Below are 16,582 nucleotides of genomic sequence, written 5' to 3'. Positions count from 1 at the left end.
ACTTATACACAGCACAGTGCTGTGGGACGGTGAAACAGGACTTAGTGAAAAACTGATATTGACACTGGCCCAGCTCACCAGTTCTTCAGCCGTTCGTCTGCTCCACTTCACTTTACTCCGGTGCTAATCGCTCCACCTTGATTCTCACACTTAACCCCTGTTTCAGGCCACAGCAACCTCCCCCCGGCAGCAAAGCTCAATCAGCCCTGAGCATGTGCAGCACACCCCCGCCTTTGCCGGCACTGCCAGAGGTAATTGCAAACAATGAAACATTGTGAGTGTTTTTATGAAGCTGCCTGCTGTTTGTTTATGAATTTATTTGTGAATGTGAGGCAGATGTATCACAAGGTGTTCACGAGCTGCTTTAACTTATCTGAGGAAGAGTGGTTGCAGGGAGTTTGTTGGGGTCTTCTGCACAATTTGGCCCCACATGCTTATTGATACTTTAAGTACATTAACAGTCACTGTAGGTCTTTCTTTAAGTTTCTTAAGCCTACTTAAAACTCATCGCTAACTTTTAGGCACAACCACTTTCAAATATCTCCAGCCACCACTGAATAAAGCATAGCTATGCTACCACAAACCTAAACACAGTAGATGTGTACAATGTGAGGCTTTGCTTTACATCACAATACTTGTGCCAAAAAGATCTTTGTAAATCAAGGATAGTTATAAAGTCACATGTTTAATTCTCTGAAACTTGTATAGTTGCTGAAATAGGCCTGCGTCTGAGAGGCCAGTGTATCTTTGATGGACATCTACTGGCATATACCTGAGCCTGCGAGAGCTGCGTAACCAGAAGGGAGTATGGTTGTCAGATGCCCAAGACTGTAAAATCAGTATAACTTAAGCTACAGATTTGCTATTTTTGCAGTTATGGGTAACTTTCAGAAGCATATGCATTTGACATTTTGCTCAGCTGCATGTATACTAAGCCTGTAATAGCTCTACAGCCACATGCAAAAGTCTGCTGCTGGAGGCCTAAGCCTGTAAAATCTGTGTAGCATATGGAATACCTTTGCTGGAAGATGCCTGAACCAGTAATATCTCTTTGACCCTGGGGAAAGCCCTGTTGGTATAGACGAGAACCTGCAAACTCATGTAAGCTACAGGACAGCTTTGGGGTCAGACATAGATGAACCGGGAATGGGCAAAATGAGATTTCTCTCAAGGCTGCCACTGCAATATTTATGCGTTTTGGTGCGGCACAGGAATCATGTTCCAGGGTTCCGCACGTGGCATGAGTAAAAATGCAGTGCAAGCTACCCCATTTCATAATATGCTTGTGGGAGGACCATCGCTTCATACTAGTGGCAACTGGTTAACTTTGAAAGCGGTAAAGCAAAAACACCCTCCATGAGTTGGACTAAGCAATTGAGTAGGGATTCTAACACTTTCTCCCTGAACATCTATTTTTAGAACAATAGCAGCATATGGTGCAATTTCAAACAAATTGGTGAAACATCCAGAGAATTGAAATGTGGACTAATGAAATATGTGAATAATTTATGGCAGGTAAGCATTATGGTCTCCATGGGTTTTGGGGTTCACCATTCCCTAGAACGGTTTGGAAAAAATGGTCTACAAATCACTGCGACCAGGGCCTCAATTATGCCAGGGCCCTGAAAAACAAGCAAATACACATGTTATTAACCGCCCCATCTAATATAATTGGCAATGCATGAGGTCCTCTGCCTCCAACTTAGGTCCTGGACAAAAATAGAATCAATGGAGTAACAGGGACAGGCAGAAGCTTGGATTATTGAAACACCTATGTCCCCGTCTCCTCTATGCATGGCTGAGAACGACAGGTGCTCTCAACCAAGCAGCAGAAGAGGGAGGGCTCTATGAAAGGTCTTTGGCAATGTGAAGGGTACTACATATTCAGCCCTTTTTGCTGGTGAAACTGTAGGATTACTTACTTTTTTTTTACTAGGCACTGCACGAGGAAGGAAGCCTACGTCACAACCACCCTCCGCCATATACATTGCACATTTCAGAGGCAGCTATTACCTAAGAATCATGGACACAGATCACACCATCAGCTTAGCTAATGACAGCTGAATATTGACAACTAGAAAGTGGTTTGGACAGGCAATCTTAGACCGTAACATCTGTATAATTAGGCACACAACGTTGCTATCTGATACTAAAGTTTCAAAGAAATCTGTAGCCTGAAGGACATCATGTTGGCTGCAGCCGAACCCTGAGTAATGTGTAAACTGATGGATAGTTTTACTGAGCACTAGCATGTAAGAGTTTAGTTACTTGGTGTACAGATCTGCTGTACAAAGCTAGAATGATGTGGGTGATGTATAGACCAGCTATGCTGTCTAAAATCTGTGCTTGTTCTATTACTATAACCTGAAAACATCTCTGAAGTCTTTGTCTATGAGAGCTAAGCAATCGAGTGGATTGATATTAGAGCTTATAAGATATGTGTAACCTTCGGGACAGCTTTCCTAAATGAAACATGAGTCTCCATTAAGATATTTTTACCTGAATCATTGCTTTGTCATCTAATGATTACATTTTTACCATTTGACAACATGTACAATGGCTCTTTACTCAAAATTTGGAGCCTACATAATCAGTGAAGAAAGAACCTGCCATAACACTAAAACCCTTTGGCAGAGGTGGGAGCTGGGCACTGGATACACAGAGGACACGTCTGTCATTTTCTGCTGTGAATGACGTCTCTATGCCAATACGGCTTTTCGAAAATTCCTCCGTAAAACGCACAACAGAGGTTGTTTTATATGCATTAACAAATTCTGTGTCTGTGCCCAGGGCTCAAAAACCCCTGTAATGTCCATTTAGAATGTTTATTTGACATGCGCCTTATATTAGTGTGCACGGTGTGCTGTATTTTATGGTACCAAAATATCTCATTACTCTGCACTCTAAAATCCCTGTAGATGAGCAATCTGCATACTAACAAGGGCGCATTAAAAAAAAGACCTTGTGTTTATAAATAAATACCAGGCAGAACTCTTACGCACAATGTTTTGAGTTCTGGACTTTTAGGCCGTTTTGACATGCTGGTACCTGCTTTTTTATTATAATCTTGAAGTTTGCAGTAAGTTAAAATGTGCTTAGTTTCCCTTCTGGAATGTTAGCGATAGAAAGGGTAGGCATACTATTTTGATTAAGTTGAAAAAACTGCTGGTGCTTTTGTACAACAAATTGATAAAGGTTGAAAAGTGTTGATAGTCAAATCAAAATATTTTCTCCTGAATACAGGGATATAATCTTCCTCTCTTCCAATGAAAACTGTTTGTTTTGCAGCATTATGTCTAATGTTTCATTAGCAGGATTAAATAACGACACCCTGCACTCCATGTAACACATTAGGATAAAATAAACAAGCATCAGTAAAGTCAATTGGTCTTGCTGTACAAGATGAGCACTGACCTATTGGCTTTGACAATAATTGTTTGTATTGGTGCTCCTATCCTTGGCCTGCATTTGCCGTAATGCATATGCACACAGTGGCTATTTTCTAAACCATTCCATGATGGTCCCCATATGCGCATAGGTGATGACTTTACCATTCCAAAATAGCTAAAATCCATGTTGGAATGGTAAAGTAAAAATAAAAATAGAAGCATGCCGGAGCTTACACAAAAAGCAAGTGCCCAGGTACCACTTTGCAGGGAAAGAGCTCTCTAAGCAGTATGGTACCAGAATATCTTGGTCAGAATGTTGCTTGCCATAATTAATGTGTCCTAAATATCATTTATACAAATATGGACTTGGTAGGAAGAATAATTGAAAATCTACACCCAATGGAATGAAAGTCTACTATTCAATATTTAGGACACAGTATTTTTTCTGACAATATTTCTGCATTTGATATTCTCACATGCAAAAAAAAGTAAAACATGAATGCAGGATTACAACCAGAGGGAATCGCTGGAGTGAAATGGCATGGATGAGTGAGTTTTAGGTGAGCTATAAAAAAGTGAAGCCAGTGCATTTCTGAACTACTTTTGAAAAGTGTTCAAATCTTCTATATACAATGGGCTGATACTAACACTGATGGACACCCCTGTAAGCCAATGCTACAGGCTCACTGGACAACAGTAGTCGATGTTGAAAATGGCAGTCCAAAAGCCCCCTTCTCGATGTGTATAATGCTAAATGTTGTTTGACGAGATCTTACCGGATAGCAACAGTTCTCTGTAGACAAGACCAAAGACAAGGAAGGCAGTAAATGTTCCAGAGAAAAATAGAGGTCACATTAGGGGAACACTGGTTAGGTTAAGATTCCACCAAATAGCGGCAGTGCTGCCCTCTGCTGCAGTGGAACATCCGCATTGGTGTCTCTTCTCTCATGACCAGCATTGAAGATCTGAACAAATGGTACCATACCCACTTTGGGGATCATTACCCCAGAGGGGGTGACCCAGTCATTCTCCAGTCTTTGATCAATAACCAAAGAGGTAAAAATAACCGATAGAAACCAAGAAAATAAAAATCTGATGTACCTTCTATTTAAGAGATAATTACGTTTAAAATTCCTGTATAATACCCACTGTATTTTCACCTCTTTAGTGGATCAATTATTTCTCAGTACAAAAGATAAGGGTTACAGGTGGCAGGTGCCAGCAACAGATGCTCTTCTGCTTTGAAATTACTATGAGTATTTAATGCGATACATGTAAAATTGTACGTGTTACTCTGGATGGCAGTGTTACAATCACGGACTAAACAATAGCCATTACTCATAGTATGGGCAGGTGTTTTCCTGAGTGATTATTTTTGTATATGAATGTGCAAACAAAGAATACATGTTTTCTTTTGTAGGCAGGCATTATATTTCCTTCGCACTGTTAAATGTTACCCATATCTATAAAGAAACTAAACTGTTAATTGATAACAATACATTTTACAGTTTTATCACTATTGAATCTAGACTAGCCCAATAATCTCTATGGATCTATTATTTTCACAGTGTAATTACCAATGCTTTGCTAAAGTACATTAGGCGATAAATACGGGAAAGACATAATTGTGAAATGGTTCGTTGTACGGATAATGGAGTTTCAAAAAAAATTACGTTTGTCTATCAATAGCAAAACGTGTTGTTAAAAAGTAAACAAAGCACAGATTATTTCATCATGAAATGTTGGGTTGCTTTTTATCGCACAATGTCATAGAACATATGAAACATTTGTCTATAGTAAATTGATGCGCCATGATGCGTTTCTGAAAGAGGTTCTAAATGTACCATAATGTGGTTTATGCTAACAAAGATTAGAATTTTCGAAACAGAAACAAATGTGCTTCAACTGCACCAAAGTAAAAGGACTGTCTTTCATTTTAAATAGGATACTTACAGACAGGAATGAATTGCAAATATGAACAATTCTCAAGATACATTTTGTTGTTAAACATGCACAACATTTATACTAATACGTTCCTATTCACCCTTCAATTTCATTTATTAATGTAATTTGATCACTAAGATCAGCACAGTCCCTATTTATTATTTTGTTATTCACAGACTTACAACATATTGCCTCATTGTTATTGCGTAGTGGCTCTCGGCAGCCTTAAGGAACTGAATATCAAGAGCTTTAGCTAAAGATCTACATGCAGAACAGAAATAAGAAAGAAATCTTATATGCATATATTATTCTCAGCAGAGTGCCCAAGTTCACTCACCTGTAGGCTTGCAAATACTCCCCATTTTCTTAAAGCCCTGGAAGCCTAGAGGATAGTTATCTCCCTCCTCCTTAATGCCAATGGACGCAGCTGAAGGTGTAACACCAGGACCTGTAATGTAAACACATTTACAAATTTGTAACGTTTGCAAGGTGAAGAACCCCTTTCACAGTAATGACAATAAAATATGCCCTTGTCTCATTTTTTTGTGTGTTATCTGAGTGTATTCCAAAGCAAAACAAGATTGTGCTCAGCAGGGTGTACAATCATTACTTTATCTGGCCATTACTGCTTTCCCATCAAACTACACCACTACTTGAACTGATGCTTACTATAATTTCGATAAAAGCATCAGGAATTCAACTCTTACAGTATGTATAGCTTAGCCTTAGGGTTAGAATAAGGTTGCTTATTTTCTTTAAATATATTTATTTATTAAATAATTTACATCAACTCATTTTTAATTTAGGTTATGTTTTTTTTTTGGGGGGGGGGCAGATTTTTTCATAGCTCAAACTCGACCCAGGGGTATCATAGAGGTTTATATGAGCACCAGTTACGTTACAGACAGACACATTCATTGTGTTAGGCATGGAGAGATTAAGTGAATTTCCCAGAATCACAGGATGTTGGGAGTTCCTGCAGAGACTCCAACCTGGTTCCCCAGACTTGAAGTCAACTGCTCCAGCCGTTAAGCCACATTTTCTTAGTATTCATTTACTTTAATTTAATTAGAGTTGAAGTTTAGTATGAAAAAAGGTACCCATTTATTTTATTTCATTTTCTTTCATTTAAATTAGGATTAAGGTTAGTATCAATTTAATATATTTTAGGGATAGTCTTAGGTTACATCTTTTTTTAAATGTAATACAATTTAGTTTAGTGTTGCCATTATGGTTAGTATTAATCTGAATAAACAGAATGTAATTCAGTTTAATTTAGTTCAGGGCTTGTGCTAGCATTATGATGAAAATAAGGTTTTTCATTTGGTTTAATACTGGGTTAGTGGTAGTATTAACTCAATTTAATTAAATTAGGCAAAGGGTATAGAACTAGGTTTAAGATTAAGGTTATGTGTATGGAGTCAAAGTGATGGTATGTTTAAGTGATGAGTTGGAATAATTGTCATTAGAAGGTTCAAAACAAAGCATTGATAGGTCAAAGCAATGGTGATAAAGTACTTGAATGAGGAAGCAATGATGAAACAAATTATGATATCCAATCACTAATCAGTCATCAGAGAGCTCCTTAGACTGTAATGGTGGGTATAAATTAACGTAGATTGCTTTTGTTTATGATATTCTTGTGCAATGGATGGCACAAGAGCATGGTAGATGCGTAAAGGTAAGAAATAGGGTGAACTACTCCATTCAATTGATTACTTACAGCAGCCCTCCTTCTAGAATACGAGTTAGACTTTACAAACAGGCTGTTAGCCAATACAATTAGCCATTTTAAGTTCAAATCAGGCCAAAGGCATCCTATGAGATTGTGACTGGTACTATGTTTCACCCCACTTTCCATTACTAGCATAAATAATGTAGGATCTAGTGCCTGAAAGAGGGAGACGCTAGACTGTTACAGAATGAATAGAGCCATAGTCTGCAGCAAAACTGTGAGTTTCCACATTTCCATGTGTGAAAGGGCAAAAGGGATAAGAGTAGTGACAGCAGAAGGATGATTGTTCAATGAAAACTAATAGTTTATCAATTGATATGGCAAATAGCACCAAGTGGTGAGTGAGAGTTCTTTAGGTGATGAAAACCACACATGGGAAGATGGTCTTTGGGAAAGCTATTGAGTAGGTGACCTGGAGCCGACCACCTCCATCAACCTGGGTCATACACAATAAGTATAAGTATATATACAAATATATCCTGCAAGGTGGTATGTCTGCACCACTATGAGGCAAAATGAATGCTGGAGATTTATGGTGAGAGCACAAGAACCATACATTCTGTGCAACGTGGAGTCTGGTCTGTGGTAGCCACTGCTCTTTAGGGTGTAGGCAAGGGGCAGAACTTTCCCACGCCATTCCGAACCAGGTAATGAATAATGAATGTACCATATAGACTTTCTTCTGAATTTAGTAATGAGGATTGCTGCAACATTTTTATCAAATGCCGTGTTATGTATTAGGTTGGCGAGTGTTTACCTAACCTAACATAACATGTAGTCGGTATGGTGTAACATGATTTGCATGCATAACCTGTAATAATACTTCATAGCATTAAATGTACTACAGAAGTAGGTACACATAGGTATCTTTTCTGGGTTTGCAATTAATTATATCACAACTACAGCCTGGTGATGTGCACAAGAATTTTATCAATGGAGTTGTCAAAGTCAAATAGTAAATATGGGTACTGGGATACCCTTAAATGTCACTGCTTGACGGTCACTCGTAAAGGAGTGTCAACAAGCACTGCAGCTGCTTTTTGAAGCGTAGCAAGTATTTGCCACCTCTTGAAAGTTAAAGTGTCTCTACAAAGCTGTTAAAACACATTCCTTTACAGTACAACTTAAAATGTGTTTCTACTGGTTTATGTGCACAGACTTCATGCTGTGTAAAAATCTCCATGCTATATTCCTAAAACCCTGCATGAAAAAATTACCTTGACCTAAACTTTACATTTGTTCTCCCATATTTATTTTGAATGCCCCTCTCCTGCCCTTCTAGGTTCTGCATGCCTCCTGTAGATATAGACTACTCTAAACTGGATGCTTAACTTTACTTCTTTTTCTTTGAAACCATATGAAATGAAATAAATGAAATGAAAAATATATTTGTAGAGCGCGATTGTTGCCCTGAGGCGTCCAAGCGCTAATAATTTGCTTAACAGAGGGAAATCGCTGGAGGGATTAGTGGGGAGCATTAAAAAGGAAAGTCTTCAAATGCTTCCGAAAGGAGGACAGATTCTGGTTTGACCTGAGTTGAAGGGGGAGTGAATTCCATAGCTTGGAGGCATTGTATGTAAACATCCTGCCGCCAGCTCTTGCCTTTTTTATTCTAGGGACTGTGGCCATAAACGCCTGGCTAGAGCGAAGATTTCTACTGGGATGGTATTGTGTTATTGATCACGGACGATAGCCGGTCCTGTGTCCCAGAAGGCTTGATGGGATATACACATAGCCTTAAAGGCAATTCTTTGTCGTACCGGTAGCCAATGCAGACTGCTCAGTCCAGGTTTGGCTGACAGTCTGCGCGGCAGCTGGAGCAATGTGCGGGCTGCGCAGTTTTGAACTATCTGCAACTTACGCAGTGTATATTCAGGGACACTGAGATAAAGGACATTGCTAAAGTCCAGTCGGGACTGAATCAGGCCCTGAATGGCCACTTGTTTTGCCTCCATAGGTAGAAGTGGAAGAACTTTCTTCAACATCCGAAGGAGACCAAAGCAGGTAGCTGAGAGTTTTGTGGCCTGAGTATTGAAGGATAGAGCCTTGTCCAGCCAGATCCCCAGGCTCTTTATGTTGTCCTTGGGGGTTGGAGGGGTGCCTAGGCATGGGGGCCAGAGGGAGTTGAAAAATATGGGGTTCGTAGGACCCAGGAGCATCAGCTCCGTTTTGTCCCCATTCAGTTTGAGGGAGGACAAAGTCATCCACCCCTTTACCTCCTCCAGACACTTCGTCAGCCCCGCTGATACTGATAGGCCATCCTCCTGCGCCAGGGAGACCACTAGCTGAGTGTCATCCGCGTAAGAAATGATTTTAATACCAAACGGACTGACAACTTCAGCTAGCGGTCTCATATAGATGTTAAAGAGCGCAGGGCTTAGGGAGGAGCCCTGCGGGACTCCACATCTCAGCGGTCTGCTCGTACATACCATGTCTCCATCAAAAATTTGGAAGGACCTGTTGCTCAAAAATGATTTGAGCCACAGCCATGCCCCGCCTGATATTCCGACATTCGAGAGACGGCTCAGCAAGGTGTCATGGCTGACCGTGTCGAATGCCGCGCTTAGGTCAAGGAGGATCACTGCCACTGATCCCCCTGGTCCAAGATCCTTCTGGTTTCCTCGGTGACTGCCAGCAGAGCGGTCTCCGTCCCATGCCTTGGTCGAAAACCCGTCTGGGTGGCATCTAACAGCTGATTATTCTCGAGAAAGTCCACCAGATGGATGTTGATGTGCCTCTCGAGAATTTTGCTCACCCAGGGGAGCAAGGAGATCGGACGGTAACCACTGAAGTCCCCTGGATCCAGATTCGTTTTTTTCAGCAGAGCACGGACCATGGCCCGCTTCCAGGCAGGAGGGACGGTACCGGAGGTGATGGAGGCATTCTGGAGGTTCATGATGGTGGGTAGAACGACCTGCGGTGCCAGCATCATAACTTCTGGGGGTGCTGGGTCACATGGTGACCCAGATTTTACTTGGCGTGCTCTCTAGCAAGGGGAAGTGGAGTCTAGCAATGGGAAGTGTTCCAAAATTATCGGGGGTTGTGATGGAGCATCCCTCAGGTTTGCCTGTCCCTGAGCTCTGGAATCTGGTGCTATGGAATGAAAAGAGGAATAGATTTGATTGACTTTGTGATGGAAAAATTCTGCCAAGTCATTGCAGTGGGCTGTGGTTTTACCCGTGTGCAAGCCAAGGGAGGGAAGTTTGGTGAGGCTTTTAACTATTTGGAAGATTTCCTTCGGTTTAGACTTGGCTCGCAAGATTTTGTCGAGAAGTAGGTAGACTGGGCCGATTTAACCTCGACCTTGTAGGATTTGATTGCCTCTCTATATTGGATTTTCTCATCCAGTGAGTAATCCAGGCGCCACCGTCTTTCTAGTTTCCTGCAGTGACGTTTCTTTTCCCTAAGGGCCTCCGAGTACCAAGGGGCGGTTTTTTGTGAGCGTTTCGATATGATTTTACGAAGGGGAAGGGTGGCCTCAAGGGATTGTGCAATCCATTCTTCATATTCTTGATTGGCCACATATGGGTCCCTGTTGTAAGAGGGCTGAGCGATCGCGAGTCTATTGGACCAGGAGTCAACTGGTAGTCGGGCCCAAATTCTAGCGTTCCTTACAATGGGGCTAGGGAGGGGTGACTTATGTGTAGTCCAGGTAAGGGGCACAAGTAGGTGGTCAGTCCAGGGGAGTGAAATTGGTAGCCCAACCACAAGCTCTGTACAGTTACTAAACACTGGGTCCAAAAGATGACCCTTAATATGGGTGGGTGCCTCAACCCGTTGTACTAGCTGTAGGGCCCCTAAATCATCTGCCAACGTCATGGCGGTATGATCCAGGGTGGCATCAAAGTGAAAATTGATGTCGCCTAACGATGTGTAATTCGAGGCAGTTGTGACCCGTTCGGCAACAACAGATGGAAGGTGCTTATGAAACTGTTTAGAGGGCCCCGGGGGGCGGTATACAACAGTGCCTGAGAAACAGTTGTTGGGGGAGAATTCCAAGCTAAATGCTAGGCTCTCACATTCTGGAATAGATTCAGGGATTACTCGGCAGTGATACTGCTATTTATGTATGATGGCTAGACCTCCTTCTCTCCCTTCAGGGCGGTCTTGCCGGATGATTTGGAAGCCTAAAGGAAGGGCAGCCACAATGTTTGGGTCCCATATCCCTGCAACCTAAAAAATCTATTCATTCCATTAGCAATTTGCTTCTCACACAACCCCCTCTAATGATCACCCCTAAGTCATTAATGTACAACAAGTAAACAAGTAAAAATCCATGGAATAGTTTCTTTGAGAACAAGACTAATTCCATTAACCAATGATTGACCACTAACTTTGGGCTTCCGAGTAGTGTAAACCACTTTAACTCCTCGTCATGGGTGGTAAGTGTTATATAAATGCAATTTTAAATTCATGGGATTAGTGGGAAAGGCAGTGGAGAGGAGCCTGTGTATATTCCAATTTGAAATGGTATCACTCATTTGTGTCATTATGACATACGAGATGTAGATTGAAAATCAAGTATATACGGGAGGTATACATGTGTTTTTTTTGTGTTTTAGCGAACAGAGTTGTGTGTGGCGGGGGAGTACAACTGATTCCTGGGAGGCAGTGGAAAAGAGAGCGGGTTGAAATATATTTTAGTTAGGAGCTGACTCGCAATATTGAGGCCATTCCCCAAGTAGGAATGCACAACAGCTTTATTTGTAAAGATAATAGTAGTGTTGAAACACAGGACTAATTAGACTTATGTTGTCCGACAGGTTTCCAGAAATTATTAAATCCTTTGATAAGTGTTTTTAGATGGAAAGCATCATAACAGATGCAGTAAAGTGTGAACGAAATATAAGTGGCTTCTGAATGACCGTTTACAGTAATTAGGACGGATTGTGTGATCAAACCTTGAGGCTCCAGTGACAAGGGGAGCATCAGCAGCACACATGTTGCTTTGTAGTGTGAGTAGTGAAGACTTGGAGAGTAGTGCATTAGGAATAATACACATGATCCATCCTGTAGCCTTACCCATATCGTGAAATATCCTAATGACTTTTATATGTAAAAGTATCCCTGTAAAATATTGACAGGGTTGCTCATATTTAGCAATTTAGCCACCGTGCAATCTCAGCACAGCATGTTATTATGTACACTTGTGGTGGTGCTCCCTGAAGTAGAGAAATGTTTATTTCTAGTGCAAAATATGGATTGGGCAAAATGACCACAGGTGTGTGTACAGAAAGGCACAAAAAGCAATAAAATGCAGAGTTGGACATAAAGAAAAGTTAAAGCCTCCTCCAATGTAACCAGCAGATAAAAGGACCTCAACTTGGGAAACAGTGCTTTATCTTCCTGCTCTTAGAGGCACATGTCTTGGCCAATGGCCAAGAAGGACAAACACACTCCTTCTCCCTCGTAGCACACTGACACCCAGGATCATGGTGGAGGCCTTCCAATAAGAGGAACCTAAAGGCCTCCCTTGATGAAGTTGAAGGATTGCAAATGTCTGACACTGCACAGTACAGTGGCAATGAGGGCCAGAAAACACACCAAGGTGAAGCTGTGGAGAAAGAATTGGAAAGAAACTATTCCTGGCACTTCCAAACCGAGAAATAATAACAATTAACAGAAAAAAAATCGAACAGAAGAGGCATTGAGCTAAAAAGATCAATTGACTAAGCACACCGAGAGTGGCTGGCAACAATAAGAGGCATAGGGCAACAGGGGCTTGTACCAACAAGGAACACAGATAAGAGAAATAGCTGTTCTAGAAGGCCCATTAAACAAGACACCAACCCATCCCACACTAGGCGACCACAGAAAGCAAAACGACATTGCTTTGCACACACCATCATTCTGAAGAAAAGGCAGTATTTCACACAGATCAACACCTGCTTGTACAGCCTACTCCCCACCACATTACTGGGAATGAGCCAAGTGGTCTTCATACTGACAAGAAGCAATTCTGAAAAACAGCACATGATTTCCCATACTATCAATCAATCAATCAATCAAATAATTTGTAAAGCGCGCTACTCACCCGTTAGGGTCTCAAGGCGCTGGGAGGGAGGGAAGTCACTACTGCTTGAACAGCCAGGTCTTGAGTTGTTTCCTGAAGGAGAGATGGTCCTGGGTCAGCCGTAGGGGGGTGGGGAGGGAGTTCCATGTCTTGGCCGCCAGGTAGGAGAAGGATCTTCCTCCGGTGGTGGCATTGCGAATTCGCGGGACAGGCGGCGAGAGCGAGGCTGGCGGATCAGAGTTGGCGGGTGGGTGTGTAAAATGTGAGGCGGCTGTTGAGGTATTTAGGGCCCATATCGTGGAGAACCTTGTGTGAGTGGGTGAGGAGTCTGAACGTGATTCTCTTGCTGACGGGGGAGCCAGTGAAGGTCTCTCAGATGGGCAGAGATGTGGCTGTGATGGGGGATGTCCAGGATGAGTCGTACAGAGGCGTTCTGTATGCGCTGGAGTCTTTTCTGGAGTTTGGCTGTGGTCGCAGCGTAGAGGGTGTTCCGGTAGTCCAGTCGGCTGGTGACGAGGGCTTGGGTGACAGTCTTCCTGGTGTCGGTGGGGATCCACCGGAAGATCTTTAGGAGCATGCGCAGGGTGTTGAAACAGGATGACAAGATGGCGTTGACTTGCTTGGTCATCGTGAGGGATGAGTCCAGGATGAAGCCCAGGTTGCGTGCATGGTCCGTGGACTTGGTGGCGGTGCCCAGTGCGGAGGGTCACCAGGAGTCGTCCCAGGCAGAGGGAGATGGTCCTAGGATGAGGACTGCCGTCTTGTCTGAGTTCAGTTTCAGACGGCTGAGCTTCATCCATTCTGCAACGTCTTTCATTCCTTCCTGGAGGTTGGCTCTGGCGGTGGCGGGGTCGCTGGTGAGGGAGAGGATCAGCTGGGTGTCGTCAGCGTAGGAGATGATGTTAAGGTTGTACTGGTGCGCGATGGCTGCGAGAGGGCTCATGTAGACGTTGAAGAGGGTGGGGCTGAGCGATGATCCTTGAGGAACGCCGCAGCTGACTTCGGTGGCCGTGGATCGGAAGGGGGGTGTCAGGAGGTGATCCCGGCGCCTACCTAGTAGTGGACTACATCTCCCAGCATGCTCAACATCGTGGGAGGAGCTTAACTTATATAGGTCATCCTGGGCGCATCTCTTGTGCGCGTAATCCTGTCTTGTTCGGAAGTCTTGCTGGTTTGTTTCACCTACCTTCCACGTCGCCTTGGATTTGTTCCTGATTTCGTTTTTGGATTCTGTTTGGTTCTGTCCCTGTGTGCAGCCTTGCTGAGAGATGGTGTTGTGTGTTGCTGGAAGCGGCGTCTCGCTCAAGCAGGCTGAATGGTAAACAGCGCTAGGACTCTCGTTCCAGAGCTGCGCTGTTTAAATCTTCCTAGGACCCCTCCTGGTGCCTCTCACACTGAAGGAAGCGTTTTGAGAGCGGAACCGACTCCCTGGGGTACTTGTTCTGGAAAGGAAACAAACTTTGGTTTCCTGATCTTCTTTCCTGCATTCTTATGCGTGGAGCCGAGAACAACTGAGCAGTTAAAGCGCAGGTAGGCGCTTTCTTCTTTTTCTACTGACTTTGACTATCGGATATGAGATAAGGGCTGTTTCATATCTTGGATTTATTTTGAGGGATTAATACTTGGATAACTCGCGCTATTGTCGGGCGCTGGGAGTTTTGCTCGTCTGAATTCTTATGGACATTGAGTTTATTATTTTGTGAACTACGCTGGGTGAATCCTGGAATTCTGCTATCCTATTTCTGCTGGGGTTCGTTCATACACATTCATGAAGATTCCTTAGTTTGCTTGGATTGATATTTTAGGTAGCAGTGAATGGTTGTTTATGGTATGTATGATATACACTGAGGGTTGGTTGGTTGACCGGTATGCTCATGCGAGTAATGTGGTTTGTTCTCTTGTGTTATAGATTATCGTTTATTGATCTTGGAGAGAAGTATCTCTGGGAAGAATAGTCTTGGTTCTAGTCGGTTGCAGTACAGCCCCAGGTATTAGTATAGTACTAGCGAGACAATTTGAGTGTAGACTGTTTTACCTGTGTATTTACCCTGTGTTCTTCTTTTTAGGTATCCCTCCTCCCAGCGGTTCCGGCTCCTTCTTTTCTCTTTTTTCCCTCACCTGATTGCTTCCTTACTCTGTATTTTCCAGAGTGGGGGACGTTGGGAGGTGGACCCCTTTGTGCATCGCATCAAACCCAGGAAGCAAACGAGGATGTGACAGGGGGTAGGCAGACTCTCTGGGTTCTTCCGGCAAGGAACGAGATGATCCAATCCAAGGCCATTCCTTGGATTCTGGAGTTGCTGAGGCGCCGTATCAGTGTGCAGTGGAATACAGTGTCGAAGGCTGCTGAGAGGTCCAGGAGGATGAGGGCAGCTGTATTCCCGTTGTCGAGTAGGGACCTGATGTCGTTGGTAGCTGCTCGGAAGCCAGAATGCGAGGGGTCGAGGGATCTGTTAGTCTCGAGGAAGGCGGAGAGTTGTTTCTTGACGGTCTTCTCGATGAATTTGGCCGGGAAAGGGAGGAGCGAGATGGGGCGGAAGTTTTTGAGGTCCGTGGGGTCCGCGGTGGGTTTCTTCAGGAGGGCGCGGAGCTCGGCGTGTTTCCAGCTCTCCGGGAAGGTGGCGGAAGCGAAGGAGCTGTTGATGATGTCCCAGAGTTGGGGTGCAATGATGGAGTCGGCTTTTTGAAGATGTGGTGTGGACAGGGGTCGGTTGGGAACCCGGAGTGGATGGTGTTTATCATGCGGGTGGTGTCTTCGGTGCTGACCGGGGTCCAGTCGCAGAGGGTGGTGGTGGGGAGCGCTGGTTCGGTGGTAGGGTGCGTGGTCTGTTCGCCGAAGCTGTTGTATATGTCGGCGATCTTGCGGTGGAAGAACGAGGCGAGTGAGTTACAGAGGTCTTGCGAGGGTGTGATGTCGTTATTGCAGGCGCTGGGGTTGGAGAGCTCTTTAACGATGTTGAAGAGTTACTTGCTGTTGTGGGTGTTATTGTCCAGTGGTTCTTTGAATGTTGTCCTTTTGGTGGTGCAGATCAGCTGGTGATGTTTGCGGGTGGCGTCCTTGAGGACTGTCATGTTTTCTGCAGTCTGGTCGCGGCGCCAGGCTTTCTCAAGGGTGCGGCAGGTTTTCTTGGAGTGTTTGAGGTCTTTGGTGAACCACGAGGTTTTCTTGCTGCCGGGTCTGCTGGGAGGGTTCTTCAGTGGTGCCAGGTCATTGGCGCAGTTGGTGAGCCACTGTGTGAGGTTGTGGGCTGCTTCGTTGGGGTCCGTTGTGTTGGTGGGAGGGTTCGGCTGGGGGAGGTGGTGAGCTGGTCGCGGTGATCTTGCTCCAGCTTCTGTGGGGGACCTGTTGCGGGTGGTGGAGGGACGTGGTTCTCCTGAAGTTGAAGTGGACGCAGCTGTGGTCTGTCCAGTGTAGTCCGGTGGAGTGGCTGAAGGAGATGTGCTTGCTGGAGGAGAAGATGGGGTCAAGCGTGTGGCCGGTGTAGTGGGTGGGGGTGTTCA

General features: G+C 43.9%; 1 protein-coding gene across 2 annotated transcripts in view; it reads right to left on the bottom strand.

Annotated features, from left to right (window-relative positions):
• LOC147729882 (uncharacterized) overlaps nt 1–16,582 on the bottom strand; it is a 157,768-nt gene that overhangs the window by 30,605 nt on the left and 110,581 nt on the right. For both annotated transcript variants that reach the window (XM_086954795.1, XM_086954796.1), the window contains exon 8: nt 5,671–5,781. In XM_086954795.1, coding sequence (XP_086810921.1) covers nt 5,671–5,781 — 111 coding nt within the window. The remainder of the gene's footprint in view (nt 1–5,670; nt 5,782–16,582) is intronic.

The sequence above is a fragment of the Lissotriton vulgaris genome, chromosome 2_1, assembly GCF_964263255.1.
Source record: "Lissotriton vulgaris chromosome 2_1, aLisVul1.2, whole genome shotgun sequence".
Taxonomy (NCBI): domain Eukaryota; kingdom Metazoa; phylum Chordata; class Amphibia; order Caudata; family Salamandridae; genus Lissotriton; species Lissotriton vulgaris.
Note: the sequence above shows the minus strand (reverse complement) of the source record. Positions and strands in the feature narration are given on the sequence as shown.